The sequence below is a fragment of the Brienomyrus brachyistius genome, chromosome 3, assembly GCF_023856365.1.
Source record: "Brienomyrus brachyistius isolate T26 chromosome 3, BBRACH_0.4, whole genome shotgun sequence".
Lineage (NCBI taxonomy): Eukaryota > Metazoa > Chordata > Actinopteri > Osteoglossiformes > Mormyridae > Brienomyrus > Brienomyrus brachyistius.
In genome coordinates, this window is record NC_064535.1 from 13,656,311 (window position 1) to 13,683,550 (window position 27,240).

General features: G+C 47.2%; 1 protein-coding gene across 1 annotated transcript in view; it reads left to right on the forward strand.

The window, feature by feature from the left end:
* The first annotated feature begins 733 nt into the window (after nucleotides 1-733).
* The window catches only part of micu1 (mitochondrial calcium uptake 1), a 32,141-nt gene continuing 5,634 nt past the window's right edge, over nucleotides 734-27,240 (forward strand). The window contains exons 1-8 of the mRNA XM_049007206.1: nucleotides 734-880; nucleotides 4,090-4,254; nucleotides 5,281-5,470; nucleotides 9,986-10,148; nucleotides 17,214-17,257; nucleotides 24,115-24,229; nucleotides 25,023-25,105; nucleotides 25,453-25,653. Of these exons, the coding sequence (XP_048863163.1) occupies nucleotides 4,091-4,254; nucleotides 5,281-5,470; nucleotides 9,986-10,148; nucleotides 17,214-17,257; nucleotides 24,115-24,229; nucleotides 25,023-25,105; nucleotides 25,453-25,653 (960 nt within the window). The 5' untranslated portion in view covers nucleotides 734-880; nucleotide 4,090. The remainder of the gene's footprint in view (nucleotides 881-4,089; nucleotides 4,255-5,280; nucleotides 5,471-9,985; nucleotides 10,149-17,213; nucleotides 17,258-24,114; nucleotides 24,230-25,022; nucleotides 25,106-25,452; nucleotides 25,654-27,240) is intronic.

Consider the following 27,240-nt stretch of genomic DNA (forward strand, 5'->3'; position numbering starts at 1 on the left):
ATGGCTCCAAGAATGGAGTTTGCATGTTCTTCCCATATTTCCGCTGCGTACCCTGGTTTGCCCCCACAGTCCAAAAACATGCTGAGGTTAATTGGAGTTACCAAATTGCCCATAGTTGTGTGAGTGTGCCCTGAGATGGGCATGGCACCCCATCCCTGCTTTGCAACAGTAGCCACTGGGATAGGCTCTGGGCCTCCTCTGACTGTGAATAGGACTAGCGGTTATAGAAAAGGGATAGATGAAGAGAACGAGAGAGTGTGCACACAAACAAATTATACCACACACAAACTTAAAAGAGGACATACAAACATTAATTAGCTCAGTGTGGGAGAAAAAAAGTTTAAGTGTTTTATGAGTGTTCGCATCCATTAGCAGGAAATGTCAACAGGTCCTTACAATTCACCTCTTTTAACTAACACAGGAGGCTGTTTCATCAGCGTTCATCAGGCAAAATTTTGGTAGTACCAGTAACTTTGATAAATATTAATGTTTAATGACTCTTACCGTGTACACTTAAGACAATATTTTAGAAAAAAAGTGCTTCTGTAAAATTTTTAAACAATTTACAAAACTCTTGCCTTAGAAACTTATATGCAATTGAACTTAAATATCGCTTGGGGATTCGTGACGTTTAGCATTATCCAGTATAATCAGCTATTACTGCGAATTATGATAAAGGCCTCTCTGTATGTTTACAAACACAGCCGCACCGCAGTGGGAGGAGTCAAAGGCAGCTTGCCCGTTGACGCAAAGGAAAGGGGCGTGGCTTTGGCGGTGCAGCGGAAGGAGGCCGCTGGGTGTCTCAAACGCCCGTTTTCTGTCCGAAAAAACTCACGCGTGGCGGCTCTTACGAAGACGAGAGTCGCAAAAAGGAACCAAAGTAAGTATGATGGTTGTGGCAGCTGCGTTAGGGCTGGGGTTACGTTTAGCAACTCGCTGTGGCGTCAGCGAGTGTAGGTGCGGATCTGCTCCGCCGTACGCGTATTCTGAGAGTTGCCTTGCGTACGGTACGTGTATTACTGAACTGCTTTTACGCAATAGTTACTAACGACAGTAGCGTAAGCCGTGTACTGAAACGCAGTAGTAAGTTTTTAGGTACGTGGTTTACAGCTAACTAGACCATTAGTTTGTATCGGAGTTGCGACTGTATTGCAGTTCGTAAGATAATTGCATTTGTTGTTGCAGAGAATACAAACTAGTTGTTACGAACAGTTGGTTGGCTGTGAATGTTAGCAGTAAAGATGGTTAAGCAGTCCTCTGTCAAAGTTGTGCCTCACACTGAAATGAGCCGGGTACCCCCGTTATGATTACGCCAGGCTGCGTCGTTTGTCACTCCCGGCAGGACTGTATCGGGGGGAAGGACCCTTCGAAGAAGCTACATTATAATGGAATCCTAGTCTAATCGGGATGGTGTTAGAGCCCACATAGCAGGGATGCATGTGTTTTAATTGCAGGTTACTAGGAAAAGCAGCGCAGAGATCTCTAAAGAGGAACCGCGATACTTCACCATTTTTTATATTGTGGCTTTAAACAATCAGGGGTGGCATTTATCTAACTCTAACTCAGTCTGGTGAAGTGGTGTCTTTGAGGTGTTTGCCTGCAAGAGGCTGACCCCCCTCATCTAGATTCTCCCTTGTGCTTCTTGGGACAAAAACTGCGCTCATGGCAACCTGGTACAGGAGAGGCCTTATGATGGATGTATAGATGGCCATAGCAAAATGAGACAGCCACCACACGTGGGACTGCCACTGCTTGTAAGAACTGGAGCCACGTCTTCTCGTCTCACTGTATACATGTATATAGCTGAGATGACAATAAAGTTCACTTTGAATTTGCAAAAATACACTGAGTATGAAAAAATGAAGGGAATTAATCAAAATATGACCTTATGCTTCATGTCACCCTTTTACTCAGGAATTCATGTAGGCAACCCAGTGATGGTCATTAGCAGTCAATGCAGATACTATTATGATTATTGCAGTTGTTCAGTTTACCGTGTTAAAATCACCCGAGCAAATACAAGAATTCACTTGTAACTGCTGCTTCACATTTGCATGCATATTGAATAGCTTTTTCTTGCTTTCTGTTTTCCCACTGTTGTGCTTTTTCTTTAATGTAGTTAATATTAGGAGGATGCCCATGGTAATAACTTGGTTTACAATTTGATGCTGCATGGCTCAGCCAGGTGGCGCTCTGGAAGTGCAGTGGCTCCGTGAAGGGCTCTGGAAGTGCAGTGGCTCCGTGAAGGGCTCTGGAAGTGCAGTGGCTCCGTGAAGGGCTCTGGAAGTGCAGTGGCTCCGTGAAGGGCTCTGGAAGTGCAGTGGCTCCGTGACGGGCTCTGGAAGTGCAGTGGCTCAGTGAAGGTCTCTGGAAGTGCAGTGGCTCCGTGAAGGGCTCCGTGAAGTGCAGTGGCTCCGTGAAGTGCAGGGGCTCTGGAAGTGCAGTGGCTCTGTCAGGGGTTCTGGAAGTGCAGTGTCACTGGCAGGGGCTCTGGACACATCTGGGAGGGAATCGTTTTGGATGTGCACTGAGCAGGAGCTGCTTTGGGTGGTTAGTTGCCTCAGGTGGTGCTCTGGACACTGTCTGCTCAATGGGCTGCTGTCGGGGAGAAGGGTCCTCTGAGACATAAGAGGGGACAGGCATATGGACGCAGTGAGTCCTGGGAAGCTGTGAAAAATAAAAACAAATCAATGAGTCACTTGGGGGTGGGATCCTCTCCTTTATCTTCCACCCCTGAAGCCTTTCCTGGTGCTTTGGGACTGTCGGGATTACCTCTTTCTCTAAGAAGATTGGGTCCCAGTGTTTAAAGGTTAGGGTTAGAGAGCAGCTTTGAAGGAGCACTGTGTTTCTCTGTACAGGAGGCCTTTAGCGGTACACAGACCTTGGATTTGATGACATACTTAAATAATGTGAAATTTGATTTGACATGGAATAATCCATAATTCTTTGATATTGTTGTTTTCCATATATATATAAAGTAGAAATATCGCAGCATACACAAGTACATTAACAATAACTTGCTTTCACATAAACTACCAGCTGTCTAGACAAGACAATCTCTGTGACTGCCACTACGTTTGTTATACCACTAATCGCAGTTGACACACCACCGCTACACTGGCAATCACACGACCGATTTATCGCAATACTCTTCACTATTTTGACCTTAAAAAGCTTAACTCTGACCATCTAGTTAAAACATGGCAACCGATGCATCAATCGTCCATGCTACATTTATTTTTCGAAAGGTCGTCTAGATATTTACCTCTTTATCCCACTTCAACAGGCGTTATTGTTCTGAAGAAGCGTCCGCTTAACAAAATGAGAGGGAAAAACTGTTGCGCTGTACTTATCAGTGTGTCATAGGCTAAGATATTGAAAGCTAGCAGATTGAAACCTCTTCTGAGGGGTGAAAACCGGGATCTGACTTCATCTTAATTGGCAACCGTTTTTGCGCAGTGTGGACAGTCTTGGGGACTAAATGACTGTCACTCTGTATTTTGAGATTAACGCTCAGTAAAAAGAATCTTGGCCAGGGATTTTGGTGGGATTTAGTTCCCCCCTCATTTATAATTTGAAAATATTAATAATCCAAGATTTGACGCATGAAAAGGTTTGTAGGCATTTTTCGTAATGGACCGAAATGTCCCTGGAGGGAAGCTGTTGATTTAAAGCTCTTTCATGTTTCTTATCGTTTAACTGGCTTTTTTTTAATGATCATCAGGGTAACAGACTTTTAGGCTGAGGGATGCTGTACGGCTTAGGAAGCTGATTTGATGGGATGTCTTTGTGAGTGGGACCCAAGGCCTTGCTGTTAAGTCGGAAGGGTCTCATAATAATGAGCTGTCTAATGACGGAACCAACTTCTTGCTTTCAGAAAATTTAGAAGCCTGAAGTTTTATATGTTGTTTTAAAAATGCAAGGTTTCTGAGGCTATGGTGACATTTCAGAGCAGAGGCCATATGGTCTTATGCTGGGGGGGGGGGGGCACGTTATATCCTTGTTCTTTGATGTTGGGTCTTTGGCTTTAACTTGGCATTCCCCCTGCCCTTTGAACTTCTCATTTTTCCTCTCTTCTTCTTCATCCAGAATGTTCCGCCTGCGACTGTTGTCGGCAGCCGCTGTGGAGCTGGCGCGGTTGTCAAGGCGATACCATACAGGTGTCACACGGGACCCAGGCCAGCGGCGCCTCATGTTGGCGGCACTGATGGGTGTGACTGGGGCAACAGCCAGTGCCGGATTGCTCTGGAAGAGGTGTGCCCTCCCTTTATAAAAATAACAGAAGCATTACCAATTCTGCCCCGAATGTACTAAAATGCAAAGTTAAATTTTGAAATGTAATGATAACTGAAGAGCAGATTTCCAAAACTCACTCGGTCAAGTTGTTGTTGTTTTTGACATAGGCTCAGCAATAACCATCAAGTCCAACTTCCTCGTCACATGTTCCAGTGTCCCAGGACCCAAAAACTCACTCTGTCCTTATGTAATCCACGGGAGAAATTTCCAAAATTCACGAAATCCATAGAAATGTTCTCAAATGTATCCCGTGTACTGAGTGAGTCTTGCAAATTTGCTCTTCAGTTGGCTATCTGAAGTATAAGGTTTGGTACTAAGTTGTGTCATGGGAGCTACATTCTCACCTCATCACCAGCCTGCTAGAAGAGAATTTCATACTGGGGGGGCAGGGCACAACTTTGTAATTTATATGCAAAAATATATTTATTAGTTGGGGGTGAATGTAACCAAATTAAATACTATGGGATACACATCCTCAACCTCCCCATTCACCCCAGTTCCTACGCCCCTGCTAGGAGTGGGGGGTGTCGGAATCAGAGCAACATGGCTTTTAAGCCCCGAACGAATGAGAGGGGGTTGGGGCTTGACGGTGCAGCAGAGGGGGCCAGTCCATTGCAGCCCTCGTCTAGCGGCTTATTCTCTTTGACCCTCATTAATACGAATCGTTGGCTGGCCCCCGGGACCATCCCTGCTGTTTATCAGTCTTTTTAGTTTTAGCAGAAATGGGAAGCAACCGAATGATCTGAGACGCTGACAGTTACATTTCAGTCAGTTAACCCTCATCTAAGGTGAGGTCCTGCACTGCAGGGGTGCAGATAACAGGAGGCTGGAAATGCATCATATGTCCCTGTTTGGTTTCTCTCTCTTATTAAGATTGGGATTTAAAAATGCGGTTTTGAAATAAAAAATGAGACATTCATGATCCAAGCATGGCCTGTTCCGCTCCCCTCCAATCCCCCCTGCCCCCAACTCGCCACCCGCCAGGGCACATGCTGAGGCCGGCTCGTCGGTCCGCCGTGACGAGCGAGCTGAGTTTCCAGAGGCTGCTCGCGCCAGCGGGGTGGACCTGGACTCTGAGAAGCAGGTGGAGTCTGCAGAGAGCGGCGACGAGGATTCAGTCTCCGAAGCGGAGGAGAAGAAGAAGAAGCAGCGGGTCGGCTTCCGAGACCGCAAGGTAACGGCCGCCATGGTGACGGATGCTGTGGTGACAGAGGTGGGTGCGTGTGGGGACTGCAGTGCCGCTCTGAACAGAGGTGCTGCTAGAGATTTTGGAGCCCATAAAAGCATATTATATGGGACCCTGCCCCAAACCAATCCAGTTATGTTTTCTGTCACTCTGCTGCCCTTTGAATCATCCTAACTTCGCCCCTTCCCCCTTTACTGCACTGCTGCTCTGAAGCAGTGTAATCCCTCCATTTTAATTACGTCTCATCCAGTGATCATGATGATGCTGGTTTGCCTAAATCTTGAGAGAAAAACACTGGCCACCAGCTAGGGTGGGTAATGTTATACTGGTTTCACAGTATACCACGATATGAAAATTGATGGTTGTCATGCCAGGTATATTTGCTTATTACCAATACTGGAAAAAAAAACAATGCAACCGAACGGAGAATCTCACCTGCTTGTGTGCATCTCCTTCACTCCACAACTGCCTGTCAGTCAGACTCTGCAACTGGCGCTGTCATGCAAAATTTCTTCCAGCGTGTCTACCTGATCCATACCACCTGCCTGCCTGGTGCCATGCACATCTGAACTTGCATTTTTGAGCATGCGTGCATCGCATTGCGTTTTCTGGCACTGTCTGGTCTGTTTATCTTGCCATTTTACTGCAAATATTTATTGTGTACAGTGACTGGAAACTGCAATGATTACTTCTTTTTAGTGAGAACTGATGTTCCGCTTACTGAAAAAACAAAAATCCATTTTCTTTGCTTGTCATGTTAAGCATTGACTTTTTGATTGTTTCCAGTTTTTGGCTCATCACTATTACGTAAAAATCCCATATATGAAATATATATATTTTCACCGGTTTAAATTGCTGCTATCTAGCGACATGGTACTTTGATATACCTCAACCTGAACTGAAATCTGATTTTGAGTTTGTTACAGCCAGATTCATGTCTTTTCAAATCAGTGGAACCACAAAACAATGGTTCAGGGTGCATTTAATCAATAGAAAATTTTTGCAAATGTTTTTAAAAGATGTGTTTTTATTAATTATTGTTAAATAAGTTTGCGTTCAGCTTGATAGTATAACCAGTGTGTTTTATTAAATTATTAATGTTTATTTAGCTTGATTGCAATATGTTCTATAGATAATAACCATTTATTTAGTATCGTAAGAATTGTTTCATTGTTTTATTAGATTAAAATATATATTTAGCACAATAGTGACATATTTTGATAGAACAAGATTCCGTTTTTACAGACCCTGCTCTTTTTTCCGTCATTTCTGTTGTTCAGATGGAGGTAGATTTAATTAATTTCAACAGAAATATCCCTTGTCATTTCTTTAAGAGTCACTGTAACTAAATAATAATAATCATAATAATAGTGAAATACTGTATTCCATGATACCATGAAACCGTGATATTTTCTGAGACAGTTATCATACTGTGAAACCTGTTATACCTTTACAATCCCACCACCCACTCTTCCTAACTGGATGTTCTCATTAATGATCTGCTTATGTATTTAATGTTAATTACTCTGTGGGGGGAAAAAAATATACACCATGTTTGCAAAGGACAGAATCCTAACGTTCCAACATGTTCACGGTTCACTGTTTGTTTTTGTTTGGGATAATTATGGGAGCAAGAAAGTGACGCAGCATCGCAAAGTTCTGCTGAAAGCGTGCTGGGGTGGAGAGGCTGATGCAGAGGGGGTGGGAAGAAGAGAGCTGATACGATTTGATGCTGTGATTTATTTTGTGTGGTATATAGGAGAGTTCCAGTTTGACTGTTTGCAGCACTGTGAAAAGTAACAAGTTTTACAGAGTTGGTACTTGTTGCTGCCTGTCTGTTATGGTCATCTTTCAGCTTCTGGAAATCTGTGTGTGTATGAGGTCATGTAAGTACTACATTATGGGGACCAAGTGCCTCTACAGTGTGATAAAAAAATTTTATTTTGATCTTGTGGGGACATTTTTCCAGTCACCACAAGGGGAATCTCAGTTTTATACAAAAAATGCCAAAAGTCTTGTATTAGTACTGGGTATTGAAGTGGGGGCCTTGTGCTTGACACGCCTGCATGAGAGCAAACAGCACAGCCGGTTTGAGCCGGATCCTTCCTCACGCATGGGTGAAGCTGTAATCAATGCCCTGTAAATATTATAGGACGGGCGTTCCCAATGGAGACAGACCCCCCCAGTTTCTTGATCACTTAGCCCAATCCACCGCCACCCCCCCCATTTGTTTATTTATGTTTTAATATCTGCAATTCATGGACCCATAATTCCAACTGCAGCCGGCTAGAGTAAAAACGGTTCGCAGTGGAGGCTAGTTAGGAGGAATCCAGACACACAAGGACTATTCACACACACACCCACACATGCACGTCTTTGCTCTCATGTTTTATGGTTCTGCACACCCTAGAAAAATAGTTGTTTGGAGCTGGAAAAGTCAGACAAACAAACCTGTCTGACAAGCATTTGTGGCCCAGCAGGTTAGGTGTTTGTGAGCAAAAGGTGACTGGTTCACATTCCTTGGTCAGCAAAGTGCTGTCTCCATTGGGTCCTTGAGCAAGGCCCTTAAACCCCACTTTCTAAAGGGACTGACTAAGTCTGCTTTCTCAACTTTACGTCTGCCATCCATCCATCCATTTTCTGCAAGCGCTTGCCCTATTCAGGGTCATGGGGGGTTCGGAGCGTATCCTAGTGGCTACGGGTGCGAGGCAGGGAACAACCCAGTTGTTATTAGCATATTAGTAAATAAAATAAATGAATCGTTATCAGAGTCCAGCATTTGTTTAATGCGGGTGTATGGAGGGTTTTCTTACCGTGAGAGCTAATTTGGAAACAAATTCTGAATGTTGGGATGGAGGTCGAGGTGGAATGGTGGTGCAGTGGTTAGCACTGTTGCCTCACACCTCTGGGACCCGGGTTCAAGTCTCCGCCTGGGTCACATGTGTGTGGAGTTTGCATGTTCTCCCCATGTCATCGTGGGGTTTCCTCCGGGTACTCCGGTTTCCCCCCACAGTCCAAAAACATGCTGAGGCTAATTGGAGTTGCTAAATTGCCCGTAGGTGTGTGGGTGTGTGAGTGACTGGTGTGTGAGTGTGCCCTGCGATGGGCTGGCCCCCCATTCTGGGTTGTTCCCTGCCTCGTGCCCATTGCTTCCGGGATAGGCTGCGGACCCCTCGCGACCCAGTAGGATAAGCAGTTTGGAAAATGGATGGATGGATGGATGGATGGGATGGAGGTCATGAGTCTCTAATTCTGTTGAATTGTGCTTCTGTTTCCATGCAGAGACACTCATTTAAATGACTGACACAGTTACTAGGTTAGTTACTGACCAACCTTGTTTGCATAAGACCTTTACAGTCACACATTACATCCAGCCAGGATTTATGTCCTAAGTCAATCGAATCATTGCTTATATTCATAGCTGTGAGAAAAGAGATCTTTGTAAAAATTAGATGCCTGTCAGGGTTAATGATGCAAAGATCTTCAGTAATGAAGGTAGCGTGGACTCTTTTGGTTTGAAGATGTTTATTTTTAGAACTCTTCATCCCTTTCTGACTGACAAAGTGGCAAGTGACCCGCACGCATCTGTGGCAGCAAAGATTGTTTCAAGGAGCCCTGACATTTTGCTTTATTATGCAGATGGGGTTGGTTTTTATATTATGGAAGCCGGATGGCATCTGGAGAAGCTTGATCTGCAGCATGTGACTCTCATCTTGCCCTTTCTCTTCATTTTTACTGACCATTTTTGACCCTTAATCAGAATGTGTTGTTTGTTTTCTATAATAAATACGCCGGCTGTTTGTGAAGATGGTGGATGTTCTGGGAAAGAGCCCATCTTTCTCTGATGTCAGAACATCAGAAAGTGAAGACATCTGGGTGGCTGAACGCCATGCGCTGTTAAGGAACGCCACTATGATTCATCCAGGCCGCCAGCTTGCCCCACACTCCCCTATTCGTCACCCAGAGAACCTGCTTTAAATGCATCCCATAACTTTCTGGCTGGCTGTTGTAGACACCATTTAATGTAATGAAGTGCAGGTTATGGTCCTGCTTTCCCTGCTATACCCTGTACTGCCTGGGATATGTTCTCTGCTTATCATGACTGTGTATGTTTGGTTGTTTCGGTGGTAAATTATGTATCATTATTAGCTGTGGCTTGTTAGGTAGTAGTCCTCTGTTGCCTTATGTTGCTAAGTAACGCCGGAGGGGTGCAGCGAGTGTGCACTTCAGCTCTGCTCATCAGGCTGCGCTGCTGATGGGCGTGATGTGTAATGTGACAAACTTAGATAAATATAGATCCGGGGAACTGACCAGGCACTGCTCTTCTTTCCACTTGTGTGTAAAGTGATGTGAGATTAATAAGTCTGTAGCTTTTCGAGACATGCATTAGGGTTTTGGGTAAAAAAAACATATTTGTGATTCTCAGTAACATTTTTATAACAAGAACAATCCGTATATACATTCCGTATATTCACATCCCTGCATCCTCCATCCCCCCCCCAGGTGATGGAGTATGAGAATCGCATCCGGGCGTATTCCACCCCAGACAAGATCTTCCGCTACTTCGCCACCCTGAAGATCATCAACGAGCAAGGAGATGCTGAAGTGTACATGACACCACAGGACTTTGTGCGTTCCATCACCCCTAACGAGAAGCAGCCTGAGAGTGAGTCTCTCTCTCTCTCTCTCTCTCTCTCTCTCTCCATCCCTCTCTTTCTCTCCTGCCTTCCCTCCCTTTGTTTCCCACCTCCCTTGTGTGTTCTCATACTCTACTCTCTCTTACAGACACTCACACTCATACACTCTCTCTCTGTTTGTCTTTCTGTCTGTTGTTCTCTGTGTATTTGCATTTCTCACATTACTCCCTGTCACTCTGGGACATTGTCCCCCACCCCCAGAGGAGAGCCCTCCACACACCCCCCCCCCTCCAGTGCAGACAGCGGGAATCAGGGAGAGCAAAGTGTCCAATGGCAATTGCAGTAAACGTGTGGCCCCCATCTCCCATTCCTCGTCCCCTGTCCCCAGTGCTTCTTCACTATCTTCCTCTGGGCTGTGGTTACGGCCAAGCCCCCCACCCCCCCTCCCACACCTTGCTGCTCTTACAAACAAAAAAAATCTTAGCAACCCAATGCTGCAAATACCCACCCAGATGATAATCACCGTAATCCTGTTCATGTCGCATACATTCCTCTTTTCATTTCACCAGGGTATACAGCTGTTTAACTGGTTTGTTCCCCTCTTCTGAACACTTTGAACCCACTAATTCCATCTGCTTTCAGTGAGAGAGTCACAGTCACAATATTAGTGTAGGAAATGTGGCTCAGTGACTAGCTTTCTGGCCTGCCCCCCCCTGGGGGTTTGAGGGTTTGAGTTCTGGAATGTTCTCCCCTGGTTTCCTGCCGTGGTCCAGTGTCATCAGTTTAGATGAATGTGGGTGTGCCTACATACCCTGCATCGACCTGGCATGCTGTTCTCCTGCTTCATGCCCTATGCTGCTTTGAATAAAGCCCAGACTCCTGCAACCCTGTTCTGGATAAGCGGGTGTAAGATTTTACTCAGGGCTGATAGTGTTGGTGGATTAGATTTGTTATGCATTAATTTGTCTTTGTGTTCTGCTGTGATACTCCACATCATTTCCCATGTTAACCCACCATTTTTTATATTTAGCATTAATGTGATGGCTGAGATGTGTCACATGTCTACAGCAAGTTGTGTAGGAAGTGCTTTGGATGATATTTTAATAATGGCCACAGATGGGGTGTTTATATTCTTTAAACTCGCTACCAGCCTTTGGCTGATTTGCAGCCATAATTGATTGGTGACTTCGGCGGTCTTGCATGTCAGGCCAGTGATGTGGGAACCTGCCGCTTACCTCATCTTTCTCGCTTGTTCTTGCTTTTCCTCTGCTCTTCAGTTCCTGTTTCTATAGCTGGTGTTTCTCACTGGGGAGCTTCAGCCCCTCCTCACCCTTGCTGGAGGATATTGGTCAAAGTGTCTGCTGCTTGTGGTGATCTTGGGTGAGCTGTAGTTCCAATAGCTGGGTTAATTGAGGTTCAGTGTTCAGGGCCTGTGGGCTGTTACTTTACACCGTAGCCTCCTCCCTCTGTATGGATCTATGCCGTTACTGATCCTTCTGTTAGCACTTACTTCTTGGGCAGCTCTCTCTTCCCCCACTGTCGTGTCAGAAGGCTTCTGGCTGCAGCTGTTCTGTATCTGCGTGTTGTACGTAAAGGCCTGGATTACCCATGACTGCTGACTCGCCGCAGACAACTGGGGCTTTCATACTATAAATGCTGCCATCGAGCACTCCTGTCCCTTTAAGCAACCAGGCAGCTAATTAGGGCTTAATTTAGATACTGCATACAGTAGTGCTATATGAACCAGCGCCACCGTCAGCCAAAAGCAGCATGCATAAATCAGGGCTGGCATTCAAGCCCTGGATGAGATCCTCTGCAATGCAGTGTCCGTTGTTACCTCAGCAAGCCAGGCCTTGAGAAGCCTGTGTTCTGTTTGGGTGGCTTTTGGAGAATGAGGTCCGTTGGCTTTAGGCTAGCCCTGGCCACATCCTCAGCTGCTTCCTGCTGCTGTCTGAAAACGTGCAGTGAAGCTCATTAATGTTGCTGAGTTCCCCCGTTTGTGTGCCACACGTGTTCTGTGATGGAGTGGCATGTTGTCGAAAATAACCCCCATCCTCTGCGACTCCATATTGGATTAGTGATTATGGTAAATGGATGGAAGACACTTTTCCTTTAGGATGCTGGTTCTGTGTTTGACTTGAAGGTACACTTCTCCAGTAGTGTAGTTTCTCCTTGCTTTACATTTATACCGACCTGAGTTTACAAGGGTATCTAAGGGTCCATAACGCCCACAGATTAGTAATGTGCTCCCTTAAGTGGAAGTCGATCAGTACATGACTGCGCCATGGTTGCTTTTATCGTGCCCTTAGTGATTTATTTCTGGACCCGGCACTGAATTTATAGATGCTTTGCAATATAATTTATGATGCAGAAGATACTACATCATACCATTGAGGGTGTTCCTCAGCCTTGTGTTCTGGGCTTAATGAGATTCTGAAACCCTGACCAGGATTCAGGGTTACTCTTTAGAAGATGGATGGAAGAAATATGAATTTGTGAATATTATCTGAATATCTTTTGCAATACTATGTAGTCTTCTGGTCTTCGGATGTGTTTTGGTGCAGATACTTGGCGGTATAGCATGGCTAATCGTGCAGCGGCTTTCCTGCAGTTGTGTTGGGTGAGTGGTTCTGGTGAGTAAGGGTTGAGTGTTGTCCAGCAGTAAGATGGTTTAGCGCTGGTGTTACTTATGGGGCAGTAGAGGAAGTCGTCTTGCACCGTCGATATTCAATTTGGCTTACTGGGGCTCATTTCTGTAAGAGGTTGGAAGATAAGATCCATAATTTCTGCGTCTGTTAAATGGCTCCTTAATCTACTGAGCACGCTCAGACTTTTGTAGTGGGTCATGCTGTGGAATTTCCATTAAGCAGAGCGATGCCTTCTTTTGGCTTGACAGGCCCTTTGGTTTTTTTCCTAATTGGTTAAAAGAAAGAATAGACACTGAAAGGTGTTTGACAAGGACGTCTATGAATTGTGATGTTGATGCTTGGTTCAGTTTTTATGTGTCTGTTAGGTACATCTGGTCAAACCCTCTTGGCATATATATGGAGGGCATCTCGCAAGCCACGCTAAACTTAGCTGTTGGATGGCAGCTTTATTGTCCATGAAACAATGTTTAAAAGTGACGGGGTCTTCCCAGGCTATCCTGGCAGGGGCAGGTGATGGGAAAGGGATGAAGTGAAGGCAAGCTATGGAGGCTGTACCAAAATTTGCTGAAGAAAAGACCTTTGCGAAGAGGTTAACCTGCTTAATGAAAATGTCCTTATAGTTCCTGCATGTAGTTTTTCAGGTGGATCGCAGGTGTCCTTCAAGACATGTTCATACTTACTATCGTATCAGCACCTTCTGAACTCCTGAGAAACATGGCTAATATCGCGCTCTTTCTCCCGCCAGAGGTGTCCATAGAAGGTATTACTCCTCTGTTTCATAATAAATTGTATTTGCCAGATCTTGCCTGGAGTGTCTCCTCACATAAAGGTTTCAGACATTATTCATAGTACTGTTTAACCTGCATTAATTTGAATACTAAACAGTTCTGGATCGAGTCTGTATTTTACTGTAATGTCACTGCAGCCTCTTCTGTGGGATCTAGAGCTGAAGTTGTGTATTTATTTAGGGGGAAATGTTACAACAAGGAAAGACTGAATATAGCACTGATTTAATTACTTATGTTCAGTTTATTTTCCCAATTGTATATTTTTGATCAGTCTAGATCTAGTAATGATTAACTTGTTTAAAATATACTACCTTTTTGTCAGAGTACATGGAACCGAATAACATGACAAAATAAGGTATCTAATTACTCATTTTACCTCCTTTTAATTGCTGCTGAAAAAAAAATTAATACATATGCAGATATTGGCTGTGGAGGATGGCAGGGTTTGTTTTTTTGGATTGTGATTTTTATATTTAAGGAAATGTGGAGATGGGTTCTGAATAATTGGTAAGAATGAGGAAGTGTGGATGTTCCCGGGTCTGTCGTTCAGGGCTGCTGGGTAGCAGAGTGAGTGAATAGGTATCAGGCTGCTCAGCCAGGCCGCTGCTGATCCCTCCACTGCAGAGATGAAGTTGTAATGATTTTTAACGTTGTCACTTCTTTTTACCATAACATTTCCGAGGTACTTTAAATTCTTGACATGTTCATTCCTGTCAGTTGTACTATGAAAGGTGTGCTCTTTGCTATAGCATGATATCTGCTGGTGTCTTTACCTGTTTGACTAAGTGAGATTTTGCCCTGGAGTCAAGATGACTATGCAGATTTTTGTCTTAGAAATATGCAAATTCTGAAGAAAATATGCAAAAAATGTTTGGTCTGCAGTTGTGGCCCTTTTACAAGACGATCTTGACCTTGGTCTGTGGCAAGTTTAGAAGTTCCGGGACTGAAGCAACTCTAAACAGGAAGTCAGGTTGATATGCGGGACGGCGGCAGCTGTGCTGTTCCACCACATTCCTGACACCCACATATTGCCCCCCCCCCCCCGAGTGTCTAGCCGTCGTTTATATCCCCTTTGGGATGTGGGAAAGCGGGTCTCAGCTGTTGCCGCCAAGGGTATATCTTTCTCGCTTGAACTCGCAGCCACTTGCTCCTCCAGCCAATGAGGTGTTGGATACCTGATGGCTTGGGACAGGTGCTGGATGGGGGTGCAGGATGAGGGGGGTGTTGCATAACCCAGAACCAGATCCCATGAAGTTCTGGAACTTGGACAAGGGTGGCATGGTTTGGTGCCTGAGGGTGACATCACACACATGCTGGTGATCCTTTCAATGGTACGTTTACATGTGTTTTTTTTCCTCCTTGCTCACGCTAATGGTTCAGGATGATGGGACAGGTGAGGACAAGCGGGGGTACAGTGGGAATGTATCTCCTGATAAGTTATATTAATGAGAACCGGCTTCCAAAATCCTCAGATTAAAATATCTCATATTAATTCATGAAATCAGGTAGGCTTGTTGTGACCCAAATTGTAACTCGAAGGTGGGGGGTCTGACTGATATAATTTTTGGTGGGGGATAATTGACATAGAAAATTAACAATTAAAGATCATAGTTAATAATTCAGATAGTTCCCTCTGCAGCTCAGGTCCAGTTCAAGTTCCATGACCCTGGTCGAGCATTTTCAGGATTTTCTGCTTCTGTTCAAGGAATTCCCCAGTGTCCCAGTGCAGCTCTAAGACCTTTGCTGCCGCATGTGCGGGAGCTCCCACTGGGCTGGCTACTGCATAGATCTGTCAGGACCACGGGGTATATACCCAGTGCTGCCCATCAGTAGTGACGGACTCGGGGGGGGGGGGGGGGGCAGCGTTGTGAGAGGTGCTGCGTACGAGGGAATCAAGCAGAGCACCTGAGACATTTCGGAGGCTGTGGGTGATGTTGATATGATCTTGAGTGTTTCTCTAGATCAAAATGATGCTTTTTAACAGTTATGTGAAGGTAGAAAGAAGCAAAATGACTGCACAAAAAGGGTAAATGGAAATGATGGTTGTTTGATAATTTTGATATTTTATTTTTGGGGCCACAGTTGCCCTGTAGGCATGAAGAAACATCTGTTTTTGTGGAAATAATTGCTTGCAGTCTGCACAGCCTGCGCAGTGGCGTGGCAATGCGGGGACTGCCAGAGGGCTGAGAACCGGGAAGGTGGGATGCGCGACTGTGGAATGCCGGCCACCTCTAGCTGAGATTAGCACATGGAGACATGCAGTGACACACTGCCACTCCAACCCCCACACGCTGCGATTATGTTTGAATGAGCAACAGTAAGCTCTTGGTACATCAGTGGAGTGGAACGTGCGTACAAGCAGGTTAAGCGTGCAAGGCCTCTCGTCCACCTTGATGGCGCCTGCCAGCTCGTGTGGCTCGCTCGGCTCGCTTGCTGCACGCCTGCTGCATGCCTGCCGCGACCCGCTTTGCGGCAACCAAACGACCCTTTTCGTTTTTCTGGATGAGTGATTCTTTGGCTGCTGGCAACAGATGTATGAATAAGTGATAAGGCCAACTTAAAACCAGCATCTTTTTATTAGTTTCCTCTCAGAGTGCTTCCTGAAGCAGCTGGCGTAAGGGATCCTGTGCCCGCATGCATAATTCACATCGCATTTCTTCAGTCAGCCATTGGCTAGCTCACCCGAGTGATCCATCAGTTTATTAAATATGATGGATTGGAACTCGTATACAAACCCTTATTACTTGACTTGACTACTTGACTTGACTTGACTTGATACTAAACTATCATGTTAGTTCCTTTGTCTAGGTGCATTATGATTATTTTTTGGCTTTTTGTGAGGAGGACTTGGGGTGGGGCCTGGGTGTTTGCTTATTGAGTGTGTGCATGTCAAACGTTGGGTGGTGCAGGTCTTTAAAACTTATTTGGGTTTGTGTGGTGGGGGGCTCAGAAGTATTATTATACTTCTTTTTATTTTGACTTTGAAAATGGTCTCCTTCGAATAAAGTTCAAGATTTACCGAGGTTGGAATTTGTCCTCCATCATGGTCTTTCAGAGGTCAGTGTTAATTGACATTTGACCTCTGACCTGCAGAAAGGTCCCCGACCTTTTTGACCTTTGCGAATCGGAATGATGTCATGGCTAAAGAACGTTGGGAGTGACAGCTCCCAGTCAGACGTCCCAAACGGTCCAACTCTGGGGTGTCCATCTGATGTTGGATAAGAGGAGGTCCGGTCAAAGGGGCATGAGCAGGCAGGATGTCAGCGCTTTGCTGGCCCCGGTTCCCTGTCTGCGGTCCAAGCTTCAGCATCTCCTGGCTGTCAAATGATGATTAGAGCCAGAAAACAGTGGAAAAAAGAGGCGTCTCAGCAGGATCTGAAAGCATGATATCTGTCCCATGAGTCAGCAGATCGATGATTGATGACAGCAGTTCTGAAAGTGCCTTAATGCCATTTGTTAATAGTCATTATTCGTCATTTGCGCAGCTTGGGTCTGACCAAAGTACGCTACTGACAACTCATAAACACACCAAGCAGTGTGCAGTGTGCCAAGGTTAGAACCCGTGGCGTGTTTGCAAGTTCCAAACTGAGGCTATTGGCGATATCGTTATCAAAGTCTAAATGCCCCTTTTTCTCTCCCCACCTCCCCCTCCTTTCAGACTTGGGCCTGGATCAGTTCTTCGTGAAGCGCTATGATGGCAAGGTAAGCAGGCGGCCCCATTGGCTTATCGGGTGGGGTTGTGGGTGTTTTGATGTCTCACCAAACAGTATTGCAATCACTTTCCCATAATGCTTTTCTTTCTCATCCCCCCCTGGCTTGCGACTTGTCATCCAAACCTCGGTGGAATTTTCTCTCTTACCTTTTGTCAATCGGGGATTAAGGCCAGCACCTCTTCGCAGATGCAGGGGAAAGAGATCCTGCATTTTAACGGGTTTCGGAAGTTTCGCCAGACAGCACTTTCGTTTCACATCTAAATATACATTCAGTTGTGTTTAATGTGCAGCTTGACTATGGTTGGGAAGGAGCTTGTAAAGCTCAGGCCTGTATCTGGGCCTTTTCTGATAGTGGTGCTTCTAGTGCTCCCAGATCATCCGCTTTCCAGTCAGGCTGTCATGGGGTGACTCTCCCAGAGTATCCACCCCCCCCCCCCCCCCCCCCCCCCCTGATGGGTGGTTGTCGGTCCTGCTACCCCCATAAATGTTAATGCTGGTCATGTTTTTAGCACCGCACCTGGACCTGCTGACTCTCCATAGCTATAAACCGCGGCTAATAAACAGGCTAACAGAGAGGTAGGCTGAGCCTGGATGCTAATGGAGTTTGCATGAGCAAAAAACACTCACCGGCCAAACTGCTTGAGCCTTGGGCTGTACCGCAGCTACAGAGCAGAGCAGGAATAAATTACGTTCCGTCTTCTCACCATGCCCAGTCTCTTCCCTTTTTTTGTTGCTTTCTTCCTCTCCTCGTCCACACCCAAGGACTCGAACCCTGGGCTGTGTCTGCAGGCCTTCCTCTGTAGTTGCCAGCTCTATAGGACAGCTCTATCTCCCCCCCCCCCCCGAAGCTCAGGATCAAAGAGTCGGAAGCTGCCGGCGCATCATTATTTTCGTCATTTTGCTTGTTGGCCCAAAGTAAACGGCGAGTCGTGAAGCCCCCTTCTGAGCGGCGTTAAGAACACGTTGCGCCTTCAGACCAGTGCCAGCCTCCTGCCTCAGTTTATAAAAGCACAATCTGCTTATTCCTCTCCCTCTCTTCCCGCCTCTGTCTCGCTTCACTCCTTCCCGCTGCTTGGCCCTTTGGTTTCAGCGAGGAAAAAGCCCAGCTATGTTTAACTGTAATTTTGGGTTTGAGCGTTCGACCGAAGACATGGAGCAGTCTGCATGTTTGCTGACGGATGGGCAGCGCCGGCAGGCCGCGTCTCTGGCCGACTTGCAGTTCATGCCCGGCTCCTTGTGAGAAACCTCACAGCTGCCTCGTGGGATTTATGAGCCGTGTGCCCTCATGTAAATCAGGCTCGCTAGCGCGGCTCCCCGGGCCCATTTACATTCGTAGATCTCTCAGGAGACCCACCACCACCCTGTCCCGTCTCCGTCTGCTGGTGCCCGGAAGTGCCCCCCCCATTTCCTTTACACCTGCAAACTCGCCATTATTTTCCATCAGCATAACAGGATGCCGTAATGCTATAATGAATTCCTCATGGGTTTGCTAATTAGGCATTTGCTGTGAATTTGCATTTGCTGGGTCGAAGCGGTCGGTTCTCGTGCAGGTTGACACAGGGAGGCCGTAGGCCAGTCCGTTTAAGTATGAGTGGACTGGTGCATTATGGGTAACCCCCCGTACAGTACAGAGGCTGTGCACAAAGCAGGTCCCTGTTCCATCTAGCATCTTACTTTCCTTCTCATCTCCCTTATCCCCATTACTTGCTTCATGATGTGGTTTCTTCCTGCCTGTTTGTCCTGTTCTTTGTACGAATTGCCCTCCCTTCCTGTTAGCCCCTAACAGCCCCCCGACTCGTGCCGTCCCCCCAGTGCCGTCTCCGCGCCTCCTCATAATGTTATGACGTTAAACTGTTGCCGTTCTTTCAGTGACTGCTGTTTGTCTGCCGTACCTTTTACGATGCCGTTCCTCCTCCCCCTTCTCCACGTAACCAATGACCTCATCCATTGTCTCTCCCCCTCCCCGATATGCTCCTTTACTGCCTTCTCCCCCCTCTGCAGGACTTCTGGCAGGTATGGGGCGTGTGCCAAGCAGCATGCCTGTTTATTTTTTATTTTTTGCGTGAGCCTGACTGATGCTCTGCAGCTGGACTTGACTGCACCTTGTCTTCTTCACCTTTCATGTCTCTCCCCCCTCCCCCTAAAAACGTGTAAAATATCTTCCCAAACTCCAGTAAGCTTGGTGCCCCACCAGGACGTCCTTTCTGACCCGTCGGCAAAGGATTAAAATGGCAACCGAAGGACTCATGATTAATTGCCACATTCCCATCCCTGTTTTGTGTGACCAGACCAAGCGTACGCGCTTACCCATGCCAGGCCGGGCGCATGCCAAGCGGCTCATTAAAAATGCACGGGTCCCATCAGGAAACGCTGGATTGGTGATAAAGCAGCGGGCGATTTATTTTGCACACCGTCAGCGGGTGGAGCAGGCTCACTTCGCTATCAGCATAAACGGACCCTGAACCGTGCCGCTGAAACACTGGGCAACGATGGGCGGCATGAGAAATAATGATTGTGCGCATTTTCCGTCGCGCTGCAGGGGGTGGGTGGGGGAATCTCTCACTCCTGCAGCCGGGAGCCGAGCATTACGGAGGCGGCAAATCGAAAAGAGTGGGAGTAAGGATTAGGAGTAAGGAGGAGTATTCCTAGTTTTAAGATTTTTTTCTTTCAATAGAGCTTGCCCTATAATGTACTGCCATCTCGTCCAGGGTGCCCCCCGGTTAGTGGCTTGTGCTCCTCTGGGACAGACTACAGGCTCACTGTCACCCTGTACTACAGAAACAGCTGTAACTGCGGATGGATATTTTAGCAGGCAGGGAGTGAAATGGTTAGACCTAAATGATGGATGGCCGAGCGCTGAACTTCAGCGCAGATACCCCCCCATTTCTCCCCATTGAATAATTCAGGCCAGAGGCTTCCCTTTTTTGTCTCGACTACGGGCCGTGTGACACCGCGACGAGCAGCGCTGAATTATTCAGGCCAGGCCAACCGATGCCATCCGTGCCACAAGGTGTTTTTATGATGTATTTAGGATGTTTTTCAGCTGCTGTCGTGTCACACTGTGGGCACCGAGGTAACTGAGTGGCCACAGGTGCGACCCAGAAGGTCCTTTGGTTTCGATAAACCCGATGTCTTTATTTTGTCCTCTGACATACCTACTATCCATGCTTGGTGCTGCCGCTTTTTCCCAGCATGCACTGCTCTTTGCTTGCATCTCTAGATGACAGAGTTAGCTGTGGTGATGGGAGGTGTCCTGTCCCGTCCCCCCATCTCGCCCCCCCCCCCCCCCCCCCCCCCCGATCTAGCATGTGCTGGCACCACAGGGCAGTAAAGGCACTCCAGAACATGGTACAGATTGCGTCATTGTAGAGAGATTGTCTCTCTCTCTCACACTCTCTCACTGCCCGAGACATGTGCCACTTTGCTCTGTGATGTCACTATGTCCACACTGGAATGGCTCCTGCTGCAGCCCTGAGACCTGCTCTGACCACCAGGGGGCACCGGTCGCTTGCACCGGCATACGCACGTGGAATGCTGGGGGAATTCTTGCCAAGGAAAAAGGGTCTTGTATTTTTTTTCACCTTCTATTTTTTATTTCCTTCACCCACTGACCTTTAACCTTTTTGCAGGAACTCTTCAAGGACAGCCATAGCCATTATTTAAAATTTCCTCATTCTCTCTCTCTCTGTCTCTCTCTTTCACATACGGGTGCATGCAGACACACACACAGACACACACAAACAAACAGTCGTATAATCATACCTTCTTGGGGACCACTCCTTCATTTCTATGGGAAAAATGCTAGTGCTAACTATGACAACCTTAACCCCTACCCAACCATAAGTAACCAAACAAAATACAAGAATTTTTGCATTTATAGTTTACATTGTAGTCACTGATTTTTATAAAATAAAGTAAACTGGTCCCCATAAGGTAAACATACAGGTATTCTTCACGTTGTGGGGACATTTGGTATACCTGGACCACACAAACACACACACACAACAGTTGCAGACAATCAGCACCCACATAGATATTTGATTACCTACCAAAACCTGCTTTTTTGTGGCACCTCTCTCAGGACAGTGATGTATTGTTGATTGACATTGGATTGAGTTTAGTGACTTTTACCCTGTAATCTTCCTTGGGTTCTGCACCAGATCTAATCACTGCTCCGTATAGATCAGCATAGATCTGTCCGCAGGCTTATAAAAATATTTTTTTTATGTATATTTTTGCAGGCGTTATATGTTTGAGTGATTTCTGCAGTTGTGTAATGGCTGTTTGCTGAGTGGGGTGTAGCTGAAGGTATGAGCGACGTTTGAGCTGAGCTCGATGTGCGCAGGCCTGGCGCGTCTGTCTGGCTGTGTGACGTCTCTGTGTCATGGTAGGCGGTCGGCCTTAGGCTGTCAGCCACACCACATTGAGCCCCCCCCCCCCCCCCCCCACAGAATCTCCAGAGACCACTCCCCTGCCTGCCATCATTTTTGGGCCGAGTAATTGAAAATGTATTTTTTCTTCACTGGATGACCGGTCCCATAACAGACAGACTTGGATCATCCCTGCTGTCCTCTTCAGTGGCACCAGTGCCCACAGATCCAGCAGGGGGGAGTGTTAGTGTGAGCCTTTCCCCTGACAGCCTGAGTCGCCGTCAACAGCACAGAAATCTGCATGGGGTGTTTGGAATTTGAGGCTCTTGTCTAGATGCAGACTTGCAGATGGCCTCATAAAACAGGACAGGGGGACCAGGGGCTCTGAACAGGAGTCAGCCAGTCTCTCTCTCTCTCTCACACACACACACACACACACACACACACACACACACACACACCTACCTGCTAGCTGTCTCACACTGTTATTCATTCCCATCTGTGTTTCTTCCCCCTGTCTGAAACTCACCGTTAGGTGCTTCCCTCCCTTGCACACACACACACACACACACACACACACACACACACACACACACGATGTGTCTGCACACATGCACATATATGTTCACAGTGCCCCCCCCCCCCCCCCCCCGACCATGCATGCCATTCCTCTGATGTCCTGGTGCCTCTACCACCCACTAATGGGTCCATGAAACCGCTGTCATGACGGTGGTGCCTTTGGAGGTGCTGCATTGTCTCCTCTTCCTCCACAGTTTAGAACATAGCCCCCCCACACTGCTGACTGACCCCCCCATTTATTAGTAAACAGTCAACCTCCCCATCTCTTCCTTCCGTCCTGTATCTTGGTGGAGTGACTGGCCTCTGTGCATCATCCCCTCCCTCCCCCGCCGGGCCCCATCAGACTGCACCTCCTGCCCCCCACCCCCACTGCAGCCGGCATGCGCCTCTTCATCATCCTGTCTCCTGGATGCACCAGTTTACAGGGCTGCCAGATGGGTGTTACTTAACCTTGAGCCTCACACTTACGGTTTTTCAAGTGACAGGGCCACTTCTTCGGGCTGAGGGTGGGGGGGGGTCTGGTTTGTCTGGTGTCACCCGTCCCTTTGAATAGCTACCCTCAAGTGACCCCTGCAAAACTCGCTGCGGTTAGACGTCTGTCATTTCTTGGAAGGGAGGTGCTGAAAAGTGTCCCAGAGAGGCACATGTCCAGCGCTGGATGGTCACCCCTTAATTTTTCAGGATCAGTCGCTTTTCCCCTTTTGGATAATTTATCACACGTGGAGTATGTTTGTGTGCAAAGCTGAAGGGGATGGCAAACTGGCCTGAGTGGAGGAGATGCCCCCGGTGGCCGGAGGGTGGGAGTACATGAGCCCTCATGGCCCTCATGTATCTCACTGCTAAGAATAGTAGGACCATGAACATGTGTCTCTGAGTTGTCACACCTGTTTCCATGCCCACCAGTCACCTCCCCCGGGGGGGGGGGGAGGGGGGGGCGGGATGCTCCCAAGGGCCATACTCCCCCTCCCTCACTCCTGGCTGGGTGCTCCACAGTCTCTTCTCCCCTTTCCCAGTTGTCCCAATCGTTCTGTGACCTGGCTTCCCCTTTAACCTCCCCAGCAAAGGGATTCTTCAAGCTTGCAGTTCTGGTCATGAAATAGAGAAGTAATTCTGCCCAGATGGAGCATTTGGCCCAATTTAACATTAATCAATAATATATACTTAAGGGATTTTTCCCTGTGTTTCGGCCAGTGACTCACAGGCTGTGTGTAGCTGTATGTTAGTATGAGTGTCCTTTGGTGAGGGTATGATGTGATATTGTGTGTGTGTGTGTGTAGAGTAAGGCTCTGTAGACTTGGCAGCAGAGGATGGGTGAAGCTTTAACACTGTCTCTCTCCCTCCCCCCTTTCTTTTTTGGATCCACGGCAGAATGAGGTAACCCCCCCAGAGGCACGGCCGCGCCGGGGCCCTGACATGTCGTGTGTGTGTGTGTGTGTGTGTGTGTGCGTACAGATCCGCCTTATGAACCGACTGTTCTCACACAAATACTGTGAGTGTCCACGAGATGTAGCCTGGTTCACACATGTCCAGGGTGTGTGTCGGGGTGTGTTTGACGTGTAGATGACGTGTGAGTGAGTGGCAGACACGCCGTCTGGCCTTCCCGTGCGTCTCCACATGTGTCTTTCCCTTGGATCTCGGAAATACTTCCTGTCCTTTCTGCTGTTTTCATCCTTATGAAGCAGCTTCTCAGCCTGCGCTTGCACACCACACTGGGTATGACTGTGGTTCTTGCATGAACGCATTTCGCCATCGTCCTTCTTGCATGTGCCGTGACACGTCCGTTTTCTTCCTCCACGGGGCTCTCGGCCCGGTGTGGGGCTGCTCGGGTCTGGGAGACCCTCGGTCCCTCCCCAACCCCCTGACACGCGTTTCTTTCTATCCATCTCTGGGTGAGCAGAAGATAGCTCAGGAGCGAGAGAAGTTTGCAGATGAAGACAGCATCTTCTACAAACTGGGGGAGTGTGGCCTCATCTCCTTCTCAGATTACATATTCCTCACTACGGTACTCTCCAGTGAGTATCCCTTCAATTCTTTCCCGGACTTAGAGTCTGAGGGCTCCTGTAATTTATCTGGGGTTCGGTGGGGTGACATGCTTCCAAGGCCAATATATCTATAATCTTCATGTGTACATACTCTCCCTCATATATACTACTCTTGCAAATACTACCTGTAAAATTAAATTCCATATGTACTCTGTGTGTGTGTGTGTGTGTGTGTGTGTGTGTGTGTGTGTGTATATAATTTCCTTTTGTATGCTGCCCTCTTGCGCCTTACTATCTATTGCACTTTAACGTACTATTTGCATCCATTGTCTATTGTACCTTACTGTATTATTTGCCCTTTCTGGGTGAAGCATGGTTGCAAATGGTACAGCAAAACATTTTATTGTACCTTTTCAGTGACGATAAAGTTGAATGTAATCTAATCACATGTGCCCCCCCCCCAGCCTGTCTGTGATGGGTAGTGTGCTGGACTAACGGGGTTAGGGGAGGCCTGGGGCCTACCCCCAGGAAGCACACATGTACACACACACAAGCACGAACACGCAAATGCGATCGCACACTAAGGTTATTGGGATTTTGATGATGTCATTAATTTGGCTGTTTGCAGTAACTTGCATTCCAGCATCCTGTGTTTATATGAATTACACGATATTATTAGCATTGTGATTGTTGTAATTAGTTTGTTTACTGCTCTGTCTGCGTACCATCTGCTTGCGGCCCCTTAGACGGTAACCAGGCGACGCTCTTGGCCGCTATGAGCTGCCAGTCACTCTCTCTGACTCTATCTCTCACTGCCGCAAAGCTCCTCAGAGGAACTTCGAGATCGCCTTCAAGATGTTTGACCTAAATGGCGATGGGGAGGTGGACATGGAGGAGTTTGAGCAGGTATGCACCTTTGTTTCTCTCCTCCAACGTTGATGCTGGCAGCTCCCCTTCTCATTACTGGGCACTGAACCCACCCTGCCCACGAGTCACTTAATCCTGTATCCTATAATTCCTGGTTCGGTTTAATAACTTTGTCCCAAGTTTTTGATGTACACTAAACAGGACTGGGTTAAACAGACTGATCGTTCCCTCTAAGCTTTTGAAATTCTCCCTGACTTTGGCTTATTTTCTGTTCCTGTTCTCCTTCATTCACTCTCATCCTCTTTAATTCATTCTCATCCTCTTGTTTTTTTATTTCTCCATTTCATCCTCTTTCCCCTGTTGGCTGCTTCTACTGCCCCCTACAGGTGCAGAGCATAATCCGCTCTCAGACCAGCATGGGCATGCGGCACCGCGACCGATCCACCACGGGCAACACACTCAAGACGGGTGGCTGCAGCTCAGCCCTCACCACCTACTTCTTCGGGGAGGACCTGAAGGGTAAACTGACCATCAGCAGCTTCCTGGAATTCCAGAGGAAACTGCAGCACGACGTCCTGAAGCTGGAGGTGAGTGTCGGAGGTGTTGGCCCGGAGATACCCCTCCTGGAGTTTCATGCGAGATGGCATTCTGCTCTGTACTCTCTTTTACTGCCCCGTTAAATGGCCATAATTCTCCCAGAATGGGCTCCCGCATTGATGTTAATAGAGTTTGGTGTATCGGGTTTCAGGGGAATTCGGCCCTGTCCTGTTGATCTTTATTATTGCAGGGTCTTAATTCATTTCTACATCCTGCAGTTTCAGTCGATAGTTTTCCTTAATTCAGCAAGAATGCTATTATTTATATTTTCGCACAATAACTGCCAGCTGGTCACAGCCCCACCCTCTCATAGTGTGTGAAATCCACCAAGGGGGCCCTCATTTCCATGGCCTGAGTGCAGGGGCATATTTGTAGAATCTCAGTGTCTCTCCTTGGGGGCTCCGGTCATCACGCTTGTTTCCTAAGTTTTGTTTGAGAGACACAGCTGTGAATTTGAACTGAATAAGTTGTTGCTGCACTATATTATGTCGGTGGGGGTGGGGGGGGGTCCTGTTAGTTATCGATCTGTTCTGTATGTCATGGTTCACATACTTTATGGACCCATTATTCACTGTGAGCTTGGTGAACCCTAATCGGCCCCAAACTGTGAGAGTGGGTCTGTGTAAAAGCTCTGCAAGAACAAAGGACCGGGAAACAAACTATAGTGCGCAGATTTGTTAACGTGGAAGTTTCGCCAGTTGCGTTCTGTCAGACACAGAATGGCAAACTGACAACCGTACAGAAGTATAGGAGAGCTAGACTCTGGGTGAACAGAAACATATGCTGATCGGGGATTTTCCTCATCAGAACGTGCAGAGTAGTAATTGCTGTGGTCTGTGATTGTGATTTTCGGGAAACAGCGATTGTGTTACACGCACCTTCGGGGAAGTGGACCGGGTTAAGTGGCCCATTCAAATGACAGCTTGACGTGGGTGAGCTGCAGCTCAATTTCGTGGGAGGTGGGAGGGGGGTTCTGTGTAAGGACAGAAGTAGCAGGGATGATGATAATCTGGATCCTACACACACACACAATCTCACATACCTCTTCTAGCAATGCGCTCTGCTGCGAAATTCCCCTGCTGTTTGCATGCAACAGTAACTCTGGAATTGCATCCTTCTTTTTGTGCGGGAATTTAATTTGCTATTACACTCTCCCTGTGGCACTTCGCTCTTACCCTGCAGGACTGGCCCCTGCTGCCCCCCCCACCCTGAAGTAATCGCACTCCGCTCACCCCTCAGCCATCTGAAATCCCATCGTCAGGGCACCACGAAATCACAGAAATCATACTGCATATGAAGGACTCCGTAGCAGTGTCATGTAACCATACAAAGGGCCAATCACAACAGGATCCCGGCTGCCCGCTGAGTTACTTTTCAGCATGCCTGGTGGCACTGCCCAGCGGTTTGGCGCAGAAAACTGTACCCTCTGTCCGGCGTGCAGGTGCCTTTCTTTGGTGGGTGTCGGCCTACTGATTTTTATCAGTCCGAGCCTGCGCTCGGAATGCGAGTGAGCCGGAGTTAATCGCAGAAAATGAATGCCGTCGTTCCTCAAGAGTCCTTGACATTCTTTAATACCC